Genomic DNA, 24,101 nt, shown 5'->3' with positions numbered 1-24,101 from the left:
GTGGGTTGGCTCCAATCTCTGTGTCTCTCTTGGCATTCTTAGGGGGGAAACTCTGTCTGCCCCTTCCCTGTGTGTGTGGAGTGTTTGTTGTCTCCATAAAACTATGTTCAGGGACTCTGTGTCATATGCTGCAGAAGATAATTCCTCTCAGGATGAGCCCATTCCATGCAATCAGGATTGTACTGGTTTTAGCGCAGGACCCTGCAAGAGAGCCTGAGTGGTTAGCCTCTATCAAAAGTATGATTTCTCAGATTTCTACTAGGGTTGCACAAAATTAAACTGCAACTCAGGTCTTACAGAACTCCATGGCCGTTTGGTCCGGTTCTGTTCCCGGGATCCGGACTGAAAGTCGACAGTAACTAGGTCGACAATGTTTAGGTCGACCACTATTGGTCGACAGTGTGTCTAGGTCGACAGGGTCTTTAGGTCGACATGTTCTAGGTCGACAGGTCAAAAGGTCGACATGAGTTTTTCACAATTTTTTTCTTTTTTTGAACCTTTTCACACTTAACGATCCACGTGGACTACGATTGGAACGGTAATCTGTGCCGAGCGAAGCGGTAGCGGAGCGAAGGCACCATGCCCGAAGCATGGCGAGCGAAGCGAGCCATGCGAGGGGACGCGGTGCACTAATTGGGGTTCCCGGTCACTCTACGAACAAAACGACACCAAAATAACATTAAAAACTCATGACGACCTATTGACCTGTCGACCTAGAACATGTCGACCTAAAGACCCTGTTGACCTAGACACCCTGTCGACCTAGTTACTGTCAACCAATAGTGGTCGACCTAGACATTGTCGACCTAGGTACTTTCAATACCACACCCCTGTTCCCTCAGGGCCCCCTAGTGTACACTCTCATAAACGTGCTCTTGCCCAGATTATGCAGAATGACACGGATACCGATTCTGACACTGAGAACGGTGATGGGGATGTACTGCGGGGGGCGGCATCTCTTGCAATGAGGGGGCAGTTGATGATTGAGGCTATTAGAGATGTGTTGAATATTGCAGATACAACACCGGAGCAAGTTGAGGAGGCTTTCTTCACTAACAATAAGAAAACCTTGCTAACCTTCTCTGCGTCTAAGGAATTAAACGCTATATTTGCGAAATCCTGGGAAAACCCGGAGAAAAAAATTCAGATCCCTATAAAGGTTCTGGTTGCTTTTCCCTTTCCTGAGGAGGATAGGAAAATATGGGAAAACCCCCCCATTGTTGACACGTCTGTCTCCAGACTGTCTAAAAAGGTGGTTTTACCCATTCCAGGATCTACCGCGTTAAAAGAACCAGCAGATCACAAAATTGACACTACGCTCAAATCCATATACACGGCTTCAGGGGCGATATTACATCCTACTATTGCCTGTGCATGGATTTCTAAGGCTATAGTAAAGTGGTCACGCACGTTACTTGAAGATTCAAATACATTGGATAAAAGTGACGTTGAATTGTTTTTATGTAACATTCAGGTTTCTACAGGATTTATGGTGGAATCCATGAAAGACCTGGGTTCGATGGCTGCAAGGATATCTTTCATGTCTGTCTCGGCTCGTAGAGGACTTTGGCTGCTCCAGTGGTCTGCCGACGCGGAATCCAGGAGACGTGTGGAGAACCTACCCTACACAGGTCAGGCTCTCTTTGGGGAAGCATTGGATGCGTGGATTTCCACGGCAACCTTTTTCTTCTTTCAGCTGTGCCTGCTACGAAGAAACCCTTTTCTGCAACTATGTCACAGTACTTTTGGGTTGTCAAATCAAGAAAGACCAAGCCGTCTAACACCTTCTTTAGATGAGATCGGGAAAAATCCAAGAAACCTGCTGCTGCAGGTTCCCAGGAACAGAAGCCCGATTCAGGTACGTCAAAGTCCTCAGCATGTCGGTGGACCGCGCGGCCTGGAGGTAGGGCCGGTGGGAGCGAGGCTCAAACGATTCAGCCATGTCTGGGTGTTGTCCGGCCTGGACCCCTGGGTACAGGATATTGTGTCCCAGGGGTACAGGCTGGAGTTTCAAGATCTCGCACCTCACCGATTCTTTAAATCAGGCTTGCCAGTTTTACTGGCAGACAGGGCTGTCCTACAGGATGCCATTCAAAAGTTGGAAGAGTCACAGGTCATTGTACCAGTTCCACCTCAGCAAAACAAAGGTTACTATTCGAACCTTTTTGTGGTACCGAAACCGGATGGTTCGGTCAGGCCCATTCTGAACTTAAAATCACTAAACCCTTTTCTGAGGAAGTTCAAGTTCAAAATGGAGTCCCTGAGGGCGGTGATATCAGGTCTAGAGGAGGGGGAATTCCTGGCATCCCTAGATATCAAGGATGCGTTCCTCCAAATTCCATTTGGCCGCCGCATCAAGCTTTTCTCTGATTTGCTCTGTTAGACAATCATTTTCAGTTCCAGGCACCGCCATTCGGCCTCTCCACTGCACAGAGGGTGTTCACCAAGGTGATGGCGGATATGATGGTTCTCCTCCGCAGACAGGGGGTGAATATAATCCCGTATCTGGACGATCTGCTAATAAAGGCATCGTCCAAGGAGAGGCTGTTGCAGTCCATTGTTCTCACGACTCATCTGCTCAGGGAACACGGTTGGATCCTGAATCTTCCAAAGTCACATCTGGAGCCGACCAGGAGGTTGTCTTTTCTGGGAATGATCCTCGACACGGTGCAGAGGGTGTTTCTTCCGGAGGAGAAAGCGTTGGTGATACAAACAATGGTCCAGGATGTCCTGAAGCCGGTCCATCAGTACATTCGCCGTTCTGGGGAAGATGGTGGCCTCTTACGAGGCTCTGCAGTACGGAGGTTCCATGCTCGGCCCTTCCAACTGGATCGCCTGGACAAGTGATCGGGATCTCATCTACACATGCACCAGAGAATACGTCTGTCACCGAAAGCCATGTTTTCACTCCTCTGGTGGCTGCAACTACCTCACCTTCTGGAAGGCCGCAGGTTCGGGATTCAGGACTGGGTCCTTCTAACCTCGGATGCAAGTCTCCGGGGCTGGGGCGCAGTCTCTCAGGGGGAAACCTTCCAAGGAAGGTGGTAAAGTCTGGAATCCGGCCTGCCAATAAACATTCTGGAACTAAGAGCCGTTTACAACGGTCTTCTCCAAGTGGCCCATCTTCTGCAAGATCGAGCCATTCAACACGCTTTGGCACTGTCAGCAATCTTCATTCTGGGGGGTAGACAACTGGGAAGCAGACTTCCTCAGCAGACACGATCTTCATCCAGGGGCGTGGGGCCTCCATCCACAGGTGTTCCCGAAGGTAACAGATCTTTGGGGTGTACGTCAAATAGATATGATGGCCTCTCGTCTCAACAAGATGCTTCGGCGGTATTGTTCCAGGTCGAGGGACCCACAAACTATGGCAGTGGATGCCCTAGTGACTCCGTGGGTGTTCCAGTCGGTGTACGTGTTTCCTCCACTTCCACTCATTCCAAGAGTTCTAAAACTCATAAGGAGAACAAAAATTCAGGCAATCCTCATTGCTCCGGACTGGCCAAGACGGGCTTGGTACGCGGATCTTCTGGATCTACTGCTAGAAGAGCTCTTCGGGAGGACCTGCTGCAGCAGGGGCCGTTCGCTTATCAAGACTTACCGCAGCTACGTTTGACGGCATGGAGGTTGAACGCCAGATATTAGCTCAGAAGGGCATTCCAAACAAGGTTATTCCTACCCTGATACAGGCTCGGAAAGGAGTAACGTCTAAACATTACCATCGTATTTGGAAAAAATATGTATATTGGTGTGAGTCCAAGAAGTTTCCTACGGTGAAGTTTCAACAGGGACGCTTTCTCCTCTTCCTGCAAGCAGGTGTGGATATGGGCCTGAGGTTGGGATCCGTAAAAGTCCAGATTTCGGCCCTATCCGTTTTCTTCCAGAAACAATTGGCTTCCCTCCCTGAGGTTCAGACTTTTCTGAAAGGGGTTCTGCAATCCAGCCTCCCTTAGTGCTGCCTACGGCACCCTGGGATCTTAACGTGGTTTTACAGTTCCTCCAATCGGATTGGTTCGAGCCTCTACCGGAGGTTGAGGTCAAGTTTCTCACGTGGAAGGCTGTCACTTTGTTGGCCTTAGCTTCTGCTAGACGTGTGTCGGAGTTGGGGGCTTTGTCTTGTAATAACCCCTACTTGATCTTCCATGAAGATAGAGCTGAGCTCCAGACACGTCAGCAGTTCCTTCCAAAGGTTGTGTTGGCATTTCATATCAACCAACCTATTGTGGTGCCAGTTGCTATTGACTCCTCAATTTCATCAAAGTCCTTGGATGTTGTAAGGGCTCTGAAAATCTATGTGAAGAGGACTGCTCGTCACAGAAAATCGGACTCTCTGTTTGTCCTGTATGATCCCAAGAAAATTGGGTATCCTGCTTCTAAGCAGACGATCTCTCGCTGGATTAGGTTCACTATCCAGCATGCGTATTCTATGGCAGGATTACTGTGTCCTATGTCAGTTAAGTCCCACTCTACTCGTAAGGTGGGTTCTTCCTGGGCGGCTGCCCGGGGTGTCTCGGCTTTACAGCTTTGCCGAGCGGCTACTTGGTCGGGGTCGAATACGTTTGCAAAGTTCTACAAGTTCGATACCTTGGCCTCTGAGGACCTGAAGTTTGGTCAATCGGTTCTGCAAGAGCCTTCGCGCTCTCCCTCCTGTTCTGGGAGCTTTGGTGCATCCCCATGTTACTAATGTGGATCCCAGCATCCTCTAGGACGTAAGAAAAAATAGGTTTTTAATTACCTACCGGTAAATCCTTTTCTCGTAGTCCGTAGAGGATGCTGGGCGCCCACCCAGCGCTTCGTGATCCTGCAGTCATTACTTAATTCAGTACTGCTTAGTTCTTGTTTAAGTACGGTTTTGTTACTTGGTTAAGTAATATTGTTCAGCCGTTGCTGATGTTTCAAGCTGGTTAGCTTGGTTTGTCTTGTATATGTGAGCTGGTGTAAATCTCGCCACTATCTGTGTAAAATCCTTCTCTCGAAGTTGTCTGTCTCCTCGGGCACAGTTTCTAGACTGAGTCTGGTTGGAGGTGCATAGAGTGAGGAGCCAGCCCACACTCTCAAACTCTTAAAGTGCCTATGGCTCCTAGTGGACCCGTCTATACCCCATGGTACTAATGTGGACCCCAGCATCCTCTACGGACTACGAGAAAAGGATTTATCGGTAGGTAATTAAAATCCTATTTTTATGAACATCAGCTTTTCCACATGTTTAGGAAGTAGCCTCTTAAGCGGATCGCTCACAAGCTTCTCGGCTGTGCTAAACACTCAGTAAAGCTTGTTTGAACAATGGGCTCCAAAGTTCCTTTTTTCCTCCCAGTATTCAAAGGGACTGTCTGACATGATAATTTGTAAACTGTCATTAAAATAATCCTACACAATTCTTTGGATGGTGACCATATCAAATTGAACCATGGTAGAGGTTTTAATAATTTTGTGCACTTCTTTTAAGCCTGACCAGATGTCATAATAATACAGCCAGATCTGCATCCATCTCCTCACATGCTGGGGGCCACCCAGCACGTGGCAATGCCGCCCAGCATGTGTGACGGGTCGTCTCCCAATGCGTCCGCAATTAGATTGCATCAAACTAAGGTTGACCACTGGTAGTGTAGCCTGATTGCGCTGTCAGGTACTCGGCCACTATTTTTTCAATCAGAACGGCTGCACGTGATGTCACGCAGATGCCCCAATAGCGGTCCCGGCCCACCACCGTTTTGTGGTCCCTATGCCCACAAAGCCGCATTGCAGCACTGCGAACGCCCGCTGCTGTCACTCACATTGCGGCCACATCATTCAGGGATGCAGCTGCAATGTGTATGGTTGCGCAGCACATGCACAGTTTGGCAATGCAGGCAAACTGCGCTGCAGGCCGCATCAGTGGCCACCTCAGAATCAGCCCCACTGTTGTCTGGAAGTGAGGAAGCCGCTGAGATTGTTCTAAGGCAGAGAAACGCGTTATCCTGAACACTTGATGCTTGAAGAGGGGCAACTGCAAAGAATGCTGTGACATACCTGAAAATAGACATCCATTCTAGATGGCCGCATACGACAAGCAAAACACTGCACCATAATTGGAAAAAGCTCAGTAGCAGTGCAAAAAGGATAGCAATATTCTGAGATCCTGGCCTGTGAGTAAAAAAGAGGTAAAAGAGGACTGCAATATCCTAAAAACCTGGCCTGGGAGTATGTTTAAATAAGGTCATAAAGGACCCACAGCTGCCTCAGCAAAATAATTATTTGTAATTTTCATACTATAAATAAGCATCAATTAATGTGTGCACTATAAGTACTATATTTTATATATGGACTCAGACTTTAACTGTGAAACCAATACGGGATCCCTAAATTTGTGTAGATATAACCAGCCACAATTTTTTTAAGGATACAGATATTGTGTTTTTATTGTATTTTTTTTTTTATAGTAAAATTAAATCTAATTGAAAGCCGCAGCATAATTGATTCATAAAAATTATCTGCATCATTATTGGTATAACCAGCGCTTTTTTAGGTTCTGGGTGATTTTTGTTTTAGACAACATTGTCAAAAGAGACAGCTTGAAAATTCTAGATTTTCACAGTTTCTATAATTATTTTTTAAATGCATGTATTTGTACCTGTTGCCTGTGCAGATAAAAGTTGCAACGGCTGGGATGTTTCCGATGTTCCGATGGTGCCAACTGATGTTCAAATGTTTGAAATACCGTTTTTTTTTTTTACAAATATAAAAAATTAAATAAAATCATTTTGGATACATTTAAGTACATGTTCTTCAATTCACCCATAACAAAATAAATGACAATTTCTGAGCAGTTTTTGGAAAAAGTTAATCAGTTAAGTGGTTAATAGACCCTACATTAGAAATGTTTTCGACACTCAAGACTAGATCCAAAAATTATATATTTTTTTGTCATTGAAGCTGTGTGTAAACCTGAAATTATGTTTTAATATTTATTTGCTTAATAAAATCCTCATATTCCTCCTTCTCTCCTTTCCATATTATTAGACTGTCATCTATAAACCGTTGAACAAGAAGTGACTGCTTGACATTGGAAATAACATTTCTAATAAGAATAATCCTGATCGATTTTAAATGGTGAAAAGTCTTGCATGTTCCTGCAGTTGATGAGAATGTCTGTTGTTTACATATGTAAATTTATGATGTCTCAGGCTTTTGATTGGTCGTGAGCCTTTTTAACAGAACCTCTGTATGTCACTAAGCCCAACCCTCTGATGTAGTCCTACTGATGAAACACACTAGGGCGTGGCCTTGTGACATCATCGATGCTGCCCCGGACTCCATCCCTGTATCTGCGGCTGGTGTGCTACTGGCACACCATCGGTGGCATAGTTTGTGTGGCAGAGTGTTGGAGAGTGCCTGGTGCAGTATACTTAAGGCATGTGGTGTCCAGCACTCACTGTTTGTTGTTCAGTACAAGTAACACTATACAACATGCTGTTGATTTAAAGTGTTTTATATATTAAAACTACGGTTAGTTCAAAGAGTCCATGATGCTGGGATGTGAAGCAGTACCAGCTATTTAGGATTACTGGGCTTTGACCAGCTAATTAGGCTCATATGCTGGGGTGTGAAGCAGTACCAGCTACTTAGGATTACTGAGCTTTGGCCAGCGTCACAAACTAAGATACCGGGTTATGGAGCAGTACTGGTTATACAGGATAGCTGGGACACGGCCAGCTGCACAAACTTATATGCTGGGTTGCGGAGCAGGACCGTCTTGCATGATTGCTGGAGCACAGTCAGCTACTTGGACTGAGATGCCAGATTGTGGTGTAGGACCGGCTTGCAGGATTGCTGGAGCACAGCCAGCTACTTAAGAATACTGGATAGAGTCAGTGGGTGCTAAGGTGATACAGCACAGAAGTTCCCAGGCAGGCTGCTAGACAGAGAGATACTCAGCAGTCTCTGTAGACAGCAACAAAGCATTGACAACGGGAAGTGCCACTGAAGGATTTTTATACCCCTGGGTCTCAGATGATTGGCTTTTCACCAGTGATGCAACTTCCTTCCTACTCCATCGGTGCTCCTGCAGTCACATAACATGAACTAAGATGGCAATGCCCAGGGCCTAGAATGGCAGGAACTTCGTGGGGTACACGCTGGGGAGCATGGGGTGCAACTATGACAGTGACCGCATCACAGTACTGAACACAGGAGAACATACATAACCTCTGCAAACAAGCACACAAGTAGTTACCAGCTAGTCTGGAGTCTACACAGGTGCACAATCAGCCTGAGGAACGTGCTGCAGCAATAACACAGTCTTACACTGAAGGTATAGAAGCTTGGAAGCTGAAATCTGTATGGAGGCTAAAGCAATTTCTGACATTATATCCATAGAGAAGCTTTCTTCAACCATTTCTGCATCCTCTGCAAATGTGGGGATGAGCAGTACAAGTAAAAATGGTGACATAATATAAATTGAGGATGCTAGTGTGGAAGTGCAACTGGATGAGGGGAATATTTGTGTACTATCTGATGCTAATAGGATGTTAATGATGAGGATGTTGTTTGTGTAGGTCAGCCACCAGTGTCAGCAAAAAGAAGGCCATTATCATGTCTTGGCGTAAGACCAAAAGAAAAACACCTTTGGTGTGTGGAACTATTTATATCTAAATCCTGACAACATTAATGAAGGCATGTGTACCATTTGTGAGGGCAAAGTTACTAGAGGTTGGGACATTAACCATCTAAGCACCTCCTTCATGTTACATCATTTGCGGTGAGTTCATGTAACTTATTTAACAAAATTATAATAATTTGTAAAATAATAACAAGCAGTCCAGTACCAGCAGTTTGGACCAGCACATGCAATCTCCACCACCACAACCTCTCATCATCAACCTCCTCATTAGTGATCAGAGGTAGTGCTCCCAAAAAAATGGTTTGCGAGGGCCCAAACAAACCAAGCACTTCAGCCACAAAAGTGTCAGTCCCTGTCACTGAAGTAATTGTTTTTTTAAACTGTGTATGTCATCTTTCATTTTTTTATTAAAGTGAAGCCAAAAAAAAAAAAAAAGAATAGCTGCAGTCATCTTAAATTTTCTTAATCATTTAAATTAATACAATGTTAATAGCCAAGGATTCCTGACAAGGGTTGCAATGAAAAAAAGCCAGAGCAGCAAACTCCAAATCAATCCTTTGCCATTCTTCTACTACGGGTGTAGTACAGTGGTTCCCAACCTCGGTCCTCAAGTACCCCCAACAGTTCATGTTTTCCAGGTCCCCTAGCTGTTGAACAGGTGTATTCATTACTCACTGAAACATTTTAAAAGACCCACAGGTGGAGCAATTTATTTCACTTGCAATCCTGTGAGGTGACCTGGAAAACATGAACTGTTGGGGGTACTTGAGGACCGAGGTTGGGAACCACTGGTGTAGCATAATAGATCTACATAAATTAGCAGTCAATAGGTCAATCCCATATAGTCAACATGCAAAAGATTGACAGGTACAAAAGGTCGACAGTAAAAAGGATGACTTTGTCTAAAGTTGACAGGTACAAAAGGTCAACAGGGTTAAAAGTTCGACATGAAATGGTCAGCACAAAAAAGGTTGATACAAGTTTTTTGACCAAAATTTGTCCATTTCACAGTCTGTGACCATGATTAGTTCAAGTGTGGACCCTTGTGGGCTTGCTTAGCTCACCACGCTTTGTGCAAGGTGGCTTGATATGCTCGCCACAGATTACTATTCCCCATCGTAGTCCATGTGGGTGGTAAAGGAAGCAAAAGTTGAAAAAATCCCAAAAAACTTGTTGACATCTGTGTGTCGACCATTGTGTAATCCAAGTACTGTATTTCTAATCGTATTGTTATATGCTTATCTGTAACATAGGGGGTCATTCCGACCTGATCGCATGCTAGCTATTCTTTGCAGCGTTGCGATCAGGTCAAAACTCCGCAAAACTGCACATGTGCAATGTGCAGGTGCGTCGTACGGGTACAAAGTGGATCGTTGCTGGGCGATGGATTTAAAGAAGAATCCATTCGCACAGTCGATCGCAAGGAGATTGACAGGAAGAAGGCGTTTGTAGGTGTCAACTGACCGTTTTCAGGGAGTGGTTGGAAAAATGCAGGCGTGTCCAAGCATTTTACAAATTAACAAGGCAGCACTTCTTGAATAACCCTTCTGCTAGAACACTGTTCTGGAAATAGAGATAGAAACAAATTCCGAGGGCGCACATAATTAATCTTAATTAAAATTCAGAGTTCGACCAGCAACCAAATACATATAATAAAAATGTATTGTACAATTTAACATTCAATGTGCATGTTAAAACAAATAAAACAAAACCAAACAGACCCCTGTTTTAGGGACTGTCGTTCATAGAAGAGATATAGTCTCAGTACCCAACGCGTTTCGTCCTTATGTGGATTTCATCAGGAAAAATCAGTTAAAGCTGGTATAGGTAAGGAGGAAAAAGAGAGAGAACGACATTTATATACAAAATATTGTCATGGCTCAAAGAAGTTAAGTTTAAAAAGGTGAGTATATGTCAGAGGTGATAATTTATCCAAACAATTTATGAAATATTCCAACATATTTTAACATATTTTACACATTTTTGACTATTTAGGACAATTCTTTTATATAATTCTTAGAAATACATGGATATAATAACTTTAGCACAGGAGTTAGATATTTTACATATATATATATACATGGGTAATATAACTCTGGAACAGAAGTTAATTATCAACAATCAGGTAATGGAATAGGTGGTATAGAATAGGCTAACATAAAGAGACATCAAATGAATTAGATCATTGAAGCACTCCACTAAATTACTTACAGACAAATCTGTTGTAGGCGTCATCTATAAATGGTGATTGATCCTCAGAAGTGAGAAACGCCCCCAATAGGACTAGATGCAGGGGTGCTGCCTATGAGCATAATTAAATAAGAAGTAATAAATATAAACCCTATTATTAAGGAGGCAAACATGAAGGGAGGACAATTTTACTTACTAATAATTATAATGAAGCTCCAAACGGAGTAAAACAGATCTAAAGGATGAGTCAATGGTCAAGAACAGGATTTTTTAGTGGACCTAATGTGGTTCTGTGGAGAATTAGCATACTTTTAGAGGCGGTATTTACAACATCATTAGTATAGTTGAATATAATTTAATCTACTTACTAGTACATAAAATTAAGCAGTTATGTCTGGCCAACAACCACAGTCTCTATTTATAATTCGGCACTTTTGTACTAAAAATAAATAAATTAATACTTCAATAAGTGGTTATACTAATTGAATCATTAATAGAGATTTCACAAGATAGAATAGGAGTGCATACTATAATTGTTATAATGTGAAAAATTCAATTAAGTGGCAAAGAACTTCCTTGATGGATCTCTAGCAAGATGTGAGTCTGTCTCCTACCAAAGAGCAAGTGAGCTCAAGAGTGCCAGATCTCCTTATTTATACCCCTAAGGCCATACAGTACCTCACTTCCTTTGTGAAGTATAGCTAATCAGAGGATACTAATAAAGGATTATAGTATAGTGAATTTTGAATAAATGGCAGTGATTTACCAAAGGATAAAAACTCATGCCTACTGTGATAGTGATTGATTGAATTAATTAATGAAAAACCAATAAGATGAAAATATACCGATTTTTAGACCGTATTAAATGCCCGTGACGTCACTTCTGCCCTGCACTCCATCTGTATTATGTGGAACGCATGGCTGCATAGAGCGTCTACAGACCCTATTTTATGTCTCATTTGGAGATATTGAATTGGCCTTTCTTACGGCTCACCACATGCTATAGGGGGAGGGAGCCAGGAACGGCTCTCCTCCGTGCATGCAGTCGTTCTCGATATGCGTTCCACCCGTCCTGCGGGTGGAACGCATCGGGAACTGACCACGCATGCGCCCACCCCGGCTCTCCCGAACTGCGTTCCACCCATTACATCGAGCGTCTGCAGGGCGGATGTCTGACGTCCGTTCCGGGACTGGACAGGCTGAATGGATCGCAGCGGCTGAGTAAGTTCAGACCTACTCAGAAACAGCACAAACTGTTTTTGTACTGCTCGGCTGCACAAGCGTTCGCACACTTGCAAAGCGAAAATACACTCCTTCCGAGTTGTTCACTCGCTAGCTACTTTTAGCAGCCGTGCAGATGCATAGTCGCCGCCCACGGGGGAGTGTATTTTTGCTTAGCAAGTGTGCGAACGCCTTTGCAGCTGAGCGCAGCAAAAAAAATTGTGCAGTTTCAGAGTAGCTCTGGACTTACTCAGCCCTTGTGATCACTTCAGTCTTTTTGGTGCCGGAATTGACGCCAGACACCCGCCCTCCAAACGCCTGGACACGCCTGCGTTTTCCCAAACACTCCCAGAAAACAGTCAGTTGACACCCATAAACGCCCTCTTTCCGTCAATCACCTTGCGTTCGGCTGTGCAAATGGATTCTTCGCTAAATCCATCACCCAGCACCGATCCTCTTTGTACCCGTTCGATGCACCTGTGCATTGCGGTGCATACGCATGCGCAGTTTTGCCGTTTTTTTACCTGATTGCGGTGCTGCGAAAATCAGCAGCGAGCGATCAACTCGGAATGCCCCCCATAGGCGGCGACTATCTGATCGCAGCGCTGCAAAAAATAGCTAGCGATCGATCAATTCGGAATGACCTCCATAGTAACATAGTTTCTGAGGTTGAAAAAAGACAATTTGTCCATCGAGTTCAACCTATTTGTGGTCTCAAATTGTATGTTTCACCCCTATGTATGGTGATAAGGAACCCTTGTGGTGCCATATAAATAATAATAACATTAATACTGATAATAACAGGTAGTAATTAGCGGTTATGTCACGGCAAATGTTCTAAGTTACAATCTTCAAACATTTTTAGCTCACATAACATAGGTTGCAACGAAAGATGACCGAGTTTTTTATTACTGTAATTGTGGTATTTGTATGCAGAAACGCAGTCTACTTATGGAATCTGCCCCTTAATCTACCTATAGTGATACAACAATGATGATTTACAGATGTGTGTTCTTGGATCGTTGCTGCGTTGCGCCCGCACGCTGCCCAGTGAATAGCATATCAGACACATAGGAGCGACTGAGTGCCAACTCCCATGACATATCATTTGCTGCAATGCGTACGCATCGCAGCAGCAAATACAGGATAGTTACAAGAGTACACATCTGTATGATGTTCTAATAATGTACCTTAATCTGAGCTTTACCTTAACCTGCATTAATTTCACCACTGGATGCAGACTCCAAAATAGTGTATTGCAATGGGAATTAAACCTTTTCAATATAAACCTGCATTGGGGAAGCATTAACTAAAAGCAGCAGCAGTTTGGATGTCTACTACCACTGTCCAATCAGGTGGCAATTTCAGTGCACACCTCCCTCTAATTTTAATTATTTTGCCCTTTACTTCTGCACAGGCTTTAGATGAACCAAATAATCACAGATTTGAAATTAAGATACAGTGGGGATTCTGATTACGGACAATAGAATAGTGGCTATGGGCCTGATTCAAAGGTGGACGGAAATCCTGTCGCAACTGCAATTCCATACACAGCGGCTTTGTGAAACTATGCAAATGTAGGGAATTGTACTGAGACTCCCACAGTTCGCATCTCAGATCCGCCACTTGCTCACAAAAACAAAGCATCAAACGGACATCGATTACACCATCTATTGTCTGAGCAACTATATGGTTGCTCAAGATGTCCTTCAGAAGTAAACTGGAGACATTGTAGCTACTTATGCAGGCTAATACATGCTCCCAAAACATGCCTGCATTCGACTTCTCATACCCCTTTTGCTTCCCACATACACTCCCTATCTGTCAATCACACTGCATCCAAGTTCCCATTACGACTGCCATCCGTAATCTAAGTTAGCGTGTGCGTAGTCCCAAAAAATAATCGTTCAGGTCAAACATTGGCTTTGTGTCCACCTCTGAATTAGGCCCTATGCCCTCTTATCAAAAATCTTCTGGGATAGAATCATTTTTACAATATTAATTTTTATATTACTGTTTTCTAGATATCGAAAAGAATACAACTTCAAAATGGAAAAGTCGTTGAATTTACCTTCAAAAATTGACGACTGGACAAAAGATCATGTAAAACTTTGGGTGACTGGAAAACTTAAACTTGACTCAACTGTTGGAGATATTGTATACAATCAAGACGTGACAGGGGAGATTCTGAAATTATTGTCTAAAAATGACTTTGTGGAAATGGGAATTAAACATGGACCAGCAGCTTTGTTAGCTCATCACTTAAAAGAAATGAGTCCGCCCAGCACCCAGAATTTCCCACAAGACACCACAAGCATCAGTGAGATAAGTGCAAAGACAAAAAAAAATAAATCCAAAAAAGTCCAGAAAAGTTGTGTCACGCCTCAAGATAAAACAGACACAACTACAGTTAATACAGTAGAAAATCTACCCAAAGAATTAGAGAATTTAAAAGCAACCTGCCCTGAGACTGATTATAGTCATGTAAGAGTAACTCCTTACCCTTTTGATAGAACTCATGAAAGCAAATGCTATACCCAACACCACTGTCTTCAGCCTGAATCCGGTGCATCCAATTATATAGACCCAGTACATGAGTACAAGGAATTCACCAACACAGCAAATGCCACAGAAGAAGATAAAAAGATGAAATTTTGCAATGAAGTTTTCAGGTTTGCAGCTGCATGCATGAATGTCCGGACAAATGGCACCATCCATTTTGGTGTACGTGACAAACCACATGGACAAATTATTGGGATTGTCATAGATGACATTGAAACTTATGTCAGGTATATTGATCAAATGATGAACAAATACTTTGATGAAAAACAAGTAGATATTGCAAAACAGTGCATTCGTCCACCTCGTTTTGTCAGTGTACTCTATCAAGAAAACATAAAGTCTGATTTGGTTGTTATAGAAGTAGATGTGGTTCCCGAATATGCTAACTGTAAATTAGAAATATTCCATACCTACCAGTTTATTCTCACTGACAATACTTGGAAAAAGAGCTTAGAACAATATTGCTTCATTCGAGATGGAGGAAGCTCAAAAAATGTTTTAGCAAATATACGGCACAATTGTGCTGATCATAAATCATTTTGTACTAAATTGAAAAACAGAGATGATGCTAGAAAAAGAGCAGAACATAATCAAAAAACAAAGCAAAGAAAGACTCAAGAACATGGCTCCAAACTTGTGAGTTTAATAACTGGAAACCGAGACACCTTGGACAATTCCTACTATAAATGGTACATCTTGGTTGCTAATAAGTGCCAGGCAAGCCATACAAAGCATCTACAATTCATGCATGAAATAAGCTGGTTTTCTATTTTGGATTTTGATCCAGAGTCAGCCACAAATGGATTATGTAAAGCTTACCAGGAAAAGCGGAAACCCAATTTGCATTTTCCAAGTCAATACCGAAATATGGATAATGTCACAAATGAAAAAATTGAAGAACTTAAACTGTATCAACAGCCCAGTTGGATCTTCTGCAATGGGAGGTTGGATCTTAACAGTGAAGAGTACAAACCATTAGATAACAAGTTATGGCAGAAAGAGAAAGCTGCTGAAGTTAGACGACTTGTGTTTTTTCTTTCTAGGAAAGATATATTAGAAAAAGGGAAATTCCTTGTTGTGTTTTTATTGCTTTCCCCCGTTGAAGACTGTTTGGATCCTATGAATGAAATGTTCACTACATTTTACCAGGAACTCAGTGGTATGACTGACATCTTATGTATTTGTGAAAGTGAACAAACTTTTCAGAGATGGAGAGATTTACAAACTAGAATTATAAACGAAGAGGAAATGGAAGAAAGATGCATTTACTACCTGAGTATTGAGAATATAAATGGAACAATTCTTAAACTGAAATCTAACACTCAGACCTCTAATCGCTTTTTGCCATCTCATGGTGGCTCTTCTACCATTCTGCACAGGAAAGATGAAGATCTATTGACATCTCTAGATATTCTTTGTGCAAATGAATGTCACAACACAGAAATCGAAAGCAATAATTCTATGTTTAATACATTCATGAAAACTCAGGAAGAACATTTCTACCGAGGAGGCAAAGCAACATGGTGGAATTTCTACTTCTCGTTCAAAGGCCATACAGGGTCTTTTATAAAAAGGGACGTCCAAAAAAAATTGGAAGAACAGATAAAATCTTGGTCTGAAAATAGCAAGCAAATAAGTGTAAAAGTAATTACACTCTTTCATCACCCTGGGTGTGGAGGTTCTACTACAGCAATGAATGTCCTCTGGGAGCTGCGAAATACATTTAGATGTGCAACTTTAAAAAGAAAGACAGATGGCTTTAAAGATATCTCAACAGAAGTTATCAATCTGGCTGTTCATGGGTCATCTAATTGTGCAGATTATTATCCTGTCTTGCTGTTAGTGGATGACTACGAAGAGGAGGAAACTGTATCCATTTTGCAGAACTACATCAGGTCTACCATTGCAGAAAGGTATATGCGATTTGAGAAACCAGTAGTGATTATTTTAAACTGCAAGAGATCTCAGAACCCAGAGCAAAGCTCAAAGTCAAATTGTATGGACAGTGTCGCTCTAACTCATAAACTTTCTGTGCAAGAGCAAAGAGCCTTTGAAACAAAACTTAAGGAGATTGAAGAGAAGTATGAAAAGCCAGAAGATTTCTATTCATTTATGATCATGAAAACCAATTTTGATGAGAAATATATTGAAAATGTTGTACAAAATATACTAAAAGGTTTAAACAATGCCAGCAAGCAAGCCCAGCTCATCTCTTTTCTGGCTCTTCTAAACAAATATGTAAAGGATTCAACAATATCTGCTTCAATGTGCGAGCAGTTCCTTGGCATAACTGCAAAAAAAACATTCTGGGGCTATGAGAGCATAGAAGATACAATGAGTGATTATTTTACATTAATGCTACGTACAGAAGTGGAAGAATATGGTAGATATCAAGGGCTACGCATAATCCACCCACTGATTGCACAGCAATGTATAAAGGAGTTAAAGAGCACATATGATATACCGCAGAGTAGTATCATGTTGGACTTGTTGCAAAACAATGTTTTCCATGACAGTGGAATTGGACGAGAGATCTTAACTCAGAACATGCAAAGTATGCTGGTCACAAGACATAAAAAACAGTATGGTGATCAAACAGACACTCTCTTTTCTCCTTTAATAGAGGAAATAGAGGAAGATGAGGGTAGTACGAGTGTGGAAAAAGTTCTGAATGAGGGTACAGTAAGGTTCAATCAGAATCCTTACATCTGCCAAGCTTTAGCAAGACACTTCTATATCAGAGAGAAAAATTTGCCTGATGCATTTCGTTGGGCAAAAGAGGCAAAGCGAATTGCGCCAACAAATTCATTTGTATTAGATACTCTGGGTCAGATTTTTAAGACTCAGTTGAAGACCATGATGGACAAATTCAACAAAGACAATCCTATATCAGCAGAAGATTTAAACACCCTTCTAGAAACTGCTCACTCTGCATCAAAAGCCTTTCTGGAATGTCAGGAACAAACAGAAAAGACCGAAACTGAGAGAGAGGAATATGAGTTTACAAAGGCCAGACGTTATCGTGTGTACAATACAGCAGGATACATGGGCCAGATTGAAGTCTGTCTTTCTACAGTAGATATACTTCTACAAATACCATGGTTCAGTTCAAAAGATAAGCTCTCTAAAAGACACCTGACGCAGTACTTGTCAGGTAAATGGGACATTTCAGTTGACAATGTTAGCAAAAGCTATGAAGATTTCTGCAAAGTGCTCAATGATTTTAGATTTTTTCTGACCAACTTAAAAATATATTTAAAGAAGGCTTTTGATTTCTTCCAAGACTATTTTGTTTACTTAAAACAAAGGAACATGCTGAAGGAAAGCACAGAATTTAAAATACGCGAAAAAGTTTCAGAGTATCACAAAAAATATATGCGGGTGTTCTGCGAATACGATCTAATGGAAATAACAAATCAGAATGCAGCACAAAAGAGGAGCCCTTCACTACGTATAGAGGAGTTCAGGGTATGTCTGGAGTCATACAAAGCTGACAAGTTCTCAGGAATCCTGGAATACCTCACAGATCATGGAAAAGATGTTAGTAAGATGGAAGCCATTGTAAAAGCCTACACGTATTTATTACAGAATCGCACAGACAAATTCATTGTTAGAGATAAACAAAATTTCATTCTGGCCAATATTGTGCTTCATTGTATTTCTCCAAGTTCTCCTCACATTGTACCAGTTGATTCACTGAAACAATATCTTAGAGAGATTCTGCAGATCTGTGATTTTGATCACAAGTACCCAGAACCTTATTTCTTGGCCTCATTACTCTTCTGGCCCCACAACATTCACCATCTGGATTCTGATTCAAAAAATATAGAAAAATATGTCATCTCTATGAGAAAATCTTTTAAAAGCGAATATCGCCACATGTGCCGTGCCAAACAGCCCATAGCACATTTCTATCTCGGCAAGAATGCTGGCCTGAAGAGACTAATTCACAAAGGGAAACTGGACCAGAGCTTTTTGGGTGTTCCGGTATCAGATTTAAATTTTCTCTGGCAAAGTGGTGCTATATGGAAAGAAGCAGCAACAAAGGAATCACTTTTACTTTTAAATGGAAGAGCTGAAAATGACCTAATCTATGTAGCGTGCGGAAATGGAATTGAGATCCCAGTAAGACCTGTATACCTTGGACAACTGAGAAGTGGAAAAAGTATTGAGCGAGTGTCTTTCTTCTTGGGGTTTTCTATGGACGGCCCAATTGCTTATAACATTGAAAGTATATAAATGACTGTATAGTACCATCTGGACCTACAGCCAAATCTTTAGGTGTATCGGGACTATACCCTAAACATTTGAGAACTTGTAGCTTGAAAACAAAGACTCAGCAATGTCTGCAATAGTAGTGTCTTCTACTTTTCCGTTATGACTTGTTTTAATTATTGGAATTCTATTTTCTATTACATAGGGAGAACAAAGTACAACAAACACCATTACAGTACTATCATTTTAACCTGGTGCATTGCTTTTTTATACTATGGCCTTTCAGCAATTCATCAAAAGGAAATCTTTATTACCATTACTTTGTTACTACATACAGTGGGGTAGATGTATTAACCTAGAAAAGTCATAAGGAAGTGATAAAGCAGTGTTAAGTGCAAGGTGATAATGCACCAGCCAATCAGCTCCTAACTTTTAATTTACATATGGGAGCTGATTGGCTGGTGTGTTTATCACCTTGCATTTATCACTGGTTTATCACTTCCTTATGCCTTCTACAGGTTAATACATCTGCCCCTATGTTCCTTATACATTACTGCTGTTAAATAAACATTTGGCATCCATTGTAGATTTCTTAATTATTTGCACATGTGGTTCATAAAACAAAAACAAACATACCTGAACTTTGAGTTTCCGATGAGAACCAAGTCTTGGCTCCAGTCTCCAGGCCAAGTTTGGATCTTAAAATTAGGCAAAACGTAATTTTTCCTGTAATCTCAGATCTCGCATGATTTGGATTGCATATACAGTAAGAGTCTCTCCCTCATGATCAGGCACCAGTTCACACTGGAGAGAGGAGGGAGAGGGTGTGGGACTGTGAGCTGTGCATAAGATAATGCCATCAGAGTAGAGACAGTTGTAGTAGGTAGATGGAGGTGGTGCGAAGGGTTACTGCACACATCATTCTCACTGTGCATGTGTGTTTGTCACACACACACTGTAAACTGACTACTGAGAAATGGGAGGTATGAAAAGCATTGCTCACTAGTTATACTCGTAAATTCATTCCTATGGGCAGAAAACGAAGGAGTAATAATTCCAAACCAATGTGGCTTAACAAAAAGATTAAGAAACTAATGGTCAAAAAGAGGCGAGCATTCAAAGAGTGTAAATCAGATGGGAAGGCGGAGTCAATCCAGTAGTATAAGGATTGTAACAAAATATGCAAAAAAGAAATAAGAGCGTCTAAAATAGAAAAAGAAAAGCTAATAGCAAAAGAAAGAAAATCATACCCCAAAAAGTTTTTTAATACATCAACAGCAAAAGATTAAAGAAGGAGAGTATAGGCCCTTGAAAAGGCAAGTTGGGCATCCTAATCATAGATGATAATGACATAGCAGAAAAATTAAACAAGTTTTTCTCATCTGTATTTACAAGAGAGGACCAGATGGAGCGATTAACGCATAACCTTAGCAATGATAATGTCCTACTGCTAAATGCTTATTTAAGTGAGGAAGTAGTCTGTGACCGATTACAAAAATTTAAGATTAATAAATCACCTGGTCCCGACGGAATTCACCCAAGGGTTCTCATGGAGCTACACGCCGAACTAGCAAGACCCTATATTTGATTTTCAATGACTCACTTACATCAGGCATGGTTCCCAAAGACTGGCATATAGCAGAAGTAGTGCCGATATTCAAAAAGGGACGTAAATCTGAACCAGGTAATTATAGACCAGTAAGACTTATATCTATAGTTGGGAAAGTACTGGAAAGTATTTTAAGGGATAGAATACAGGAGTTCCTTGAAGCCAATAAGGTTATTAATAGGAACCAATATGGATTTGTGAAGGATAGATCATGTCAAACTAAGTTAATAGGCTTTTATGAAACAGTGCAACCTAGATCAGGGAAAAGAGGTGGATGCATGTAATCTTTTTAGACTTTGCTAAAGCTTTCGATACAGTACCTCACATGAGACTTACTGTATCTATAAATTACGAGAACTGGGGCTAGGAAGCACAATATGCACTTGGGTTAGAAATTGGTTGGATAATAGGAAGCAGCGCGTGGTGGTAAATGGAAATTTTTCGAAATGAACTGAAATACTAAGTGGTGTGCCACAAGGGTCTGTACTTGGACCACTATTGTTCAACATTTTCATAAATGGTCTTAAAGTACTGAAGCATGGTGTCTATTTTTGCAGACGATACCAAACTGTGTAAGGTTATAAATTCGGAGGGGGATGCTGAGTCTCTTCAGAACGACTTATTTAAACTGGAAGCATGGGCAGCAAAATGGAGAATGAGGTTCAATATAGGCAAATGTAAAGTAATGCACTTCGGTGGCAAGAACAATAATACTACCTACATACTGTACTAAATGGCAGTGGCGTAACTAGACATTTTTCTCCCCCGAGCCAAAGCATTCTCTGGCGCCCCCCACCCCCACCCCCCACCTATAATTGTCACTAGAAAATGGATGAATTTGCGCGAACTGCAAAAGGGGGTGTGGCCTTGTGAAATGGGCGTAGCTTCACATAAAGGGGCATGGCATTGCAGGAAAAGACTACCTTATATCTCAGTTTTGCAACCTGCACGCCCAGACATTAGCCGCCACAGGGGAAAAAATAATCCTGAATCATGCCATTATTTGTAATTTTTCCGCCTTATAGTAATGGCCAGTATACATTATGCCACATACTGCAATGGCCCTTAGACATTATGCCACACACCATAATGCCCTTTACACAATATGCCACACACCGTAATGCCCCTGACACATTATGCAACACACCGTAATGCCTGTGACACATTATGCCACCCATTGCAATGCCCGTTATACATTATGCTACACACTGCAATTCCCCAGAGACATTATACCACATACAATGCCTGTGATATAGTACACCACACACCTTCATGCCTGTGACACATTATGACACACACCGCTATGCCCGTTATACATTATGCCACACATTGCAATGCCCCTGAGACATTATACCACATACCACAAAGCCTGTGATATAGTATGCCACACACCGTAATGCCTATGACACATTATGACACACACCGCAATGCCCATTATACCTTATGCCACACACCGCAATGCCTGTTATACATTATGCCGCACACTGCAATGCTCCTGAGACATAATACCACATACCACAATGCCTGTGATCTAGTATACCACACACAGTAATGCCTGTGACACATTATGACACACACCGCAATGTCCGTGATACATTATGCCACACACCGCAATGCCCATTACACATTAAGCCCTACAGTAAGGCTTCTAATTACTTTTAAATTACCTGCTCATGGCCAGGGATTTCATGCTCTTGGTTCCATGCACGGTGCCAGGGGTTTTCATGCTTAGGGTGTCATGCTCGTTGCCAGGGGTTTCATGCACTGGGTGTCATGTTTGTTGCTAGGGAATAATGTTTGTTGCCAGGGATCTCATAAACTGGGTGTCATGCTTGTTACCAGGGGGTAATGCTTGTTCCCAGGGGTGTGTAATGCTTGTTGCCAAGGGGTTTCATACACGGTGCCAGGGTGCCGTGGCCGCCAGCGCTATGTGCTCCTAGGCAGCACCACTTCCCGACATTTAGAGCGCTATGAATGTGAATGGGAGCCATGGCATGGCCAGCAGGGCAGAAGGGCTGAGCAGTGACATGGAGCTCAGCATGGTGAATCATGCCATCTGCAGGAAGAGGGGAAACCCGGTCATCCTTCCCCCGTGCACGCAGCTTATCCTCGGGCCACACTACTGCGCTGAGGATGCTAAGAAGGCAGCATGGAGCCAGTGCTCCCCGAGCAGTGGGGACCAGAGCGCAGCACCCCACTGTCCCCAGTCTGCGTCCTCATGCCTTGTGCTGGCCACTGTCTTTGGGCTGCTGCTGCTGTCAGTAGTACACTTGTGGCAACAGGATTCCGGGCAGGGCGGCGTGGGGCCCCTGGGGGAGAGCTGCATCTCACTGCCCTGCTGCTGCGCTGTCTACATGGGATGCACTCTGCTGCTCGGCTGCCTCTGCGCCCTACACTGCTATGGCTGCCCCACTGCCCTCCCGGACTTTACCCGAACCAGGACCCTGGGACAGATGAGCACTACCAGGGATCTGTACACTGCTGCAGGCTTCACAGTCGTCCCATAGCCACAGTGAGGGGCTGACTCTGCCACCCATAGTACGGAAACACTATGATGCTACAGGTCAGGACCTGTAGCATCTGTCTCCTCTATGACGGCAGCCATTTTGGGAGGGACATTTAGCAGATTGACATACGGACGACTCGTCCGCATGTCAATCTGCACTAAATCAGTGCTGGCGCCCCCGCAGCCCTGTGTCTCCAAGCCTCCGCATTGGCTGCGGGGTGGTAGTTACGCCACTGCTAAATGGGGAAAAAACTAGGGGATTCTGTACTGGAAAAAGATTTCTGTGTTCACAAGAATAACAAACTTAGCAGTAGCACCCAAACTAGGAATGCAGCAGATAAGGCAGACAAGGTATTAGCATGAATAAAGTGAGGAATTTATGTAAGGGATGAGAATGTTATACTTCCATTATATAAATCACTAGTGAGGCCACATCTTGAATACTGTGCACAATTATGGGCACCATACAAATAGGATATCCTGGAACTAGAAAAGGTTCAGAGATGGGCGACCAAATTGATTTAAGGGGATGGAGACAAACGAATACAAGGAAAGGCTTGCTAGGCTAGGCATGTTTACACTGGAAAAAAGGAGATTAAGAGGGGACATGATTAACATTTACATTTTTTCAAAAGGAAAGTACTGTACATATACTTGTGTGTGAGGGTAAAGTGTTAATTTCAAGATTATTTGTCCAAAAAATAGTAATATTGTGCTGTGTCTGATTGAGTCATTCCCCACAGAAGAGAAGACCTCTTTTCCTGTTCTAAAACAAAATAATTGCATTCTGTTGTCTAATTCAATATAAATTGTATTTTTCAAGAAGTGTGTTTTTGAGACACAGCATATATTACTGTTCTGTGTGAAGTGGTATCCCCATCATCTGCACCCCTATAAAAGTACTGCAATGAGACCTTTACTGTTGCTGGTGTGTAAAAACAAATAGCTGGTCTTTTATAATGAAACTAGCATTTGCCATCTCTATTATTGCTCAGCAGAACTAGTTTACAAAGAGAGTAGTGATATCTAATATTGTGATGTATATTTTAGTTATTTTGGACTTGAGGAGCCTGCACACTGCACTCACCGAGTGTCAAGCGCCTGGTTTTTCCCTTATTGTTCCTCTCCCTGATGTCACATTGAGATAATACATACCTGCGTTTCTTTCTAGGTCACTAAGCTATACAACAGTGAAAATG

At 42.4% G+C, this 24,101-nt stretch overlaps 1 protein-coding gene across 3 annotated transcripts in view; it reads left to right on the top strand.

Annotated features, from left to right (window-relative positions):
- LOC134927223 (sterile alpha motif domain-containing protein 9-like) overlaps positions 1-19,159 on the top strand; it is a 73,469-nt gene extending 54,310 nt beyond the window's left edge. The window contains exons 4-5 of one of the 3 annotated variants that reach the window (XM_063921387.1): positions 8,535-8,737; positions 14,035-19,159. In XM_063921387.1, coding sequence (XP_063777457.1) covers positions 8,655-8,737; positions 14,035-18,811 — 4,860 coding nt within the window. In that variant the 5' untranslated portion in view covers positions 8,535-8,654 and the 3' untranslated portion in view covers positions 18,812-19,159. Of the gene's footprint in view, positions 1-6,999; positions 7,086-8,534; positions 8,738-14,034 lie in introns of those variants that run through there. The other 2 variants (XR_010177580.1, XM_063921388.1) reach the window with 2 other exon arrangements.
- The last annotated feature ends 4,942 nt before the right edge of the window (positions 19,160-24,101 follow it).

This window comes from Pseudophryne corroboree, chromosome 5 (genome assembly GCF_028390025.1).
Source record: "Pseudophryne corroboree isolate aPseCor3 chromosome 5, aPseCor3.hap2, whole genome shotgun sequence".
Taxonomy (NCBI): Eukaryota; Metazoa; Chordata; class Amphibia; order Anura; family Myobatrachidae; genus Pseudophryne; species Pseudophryne corroboree.
Note: the sequence above shows the minus strand (reverse complement) of the source record. Positions and strands in the feature narration are given on the sequence as shown.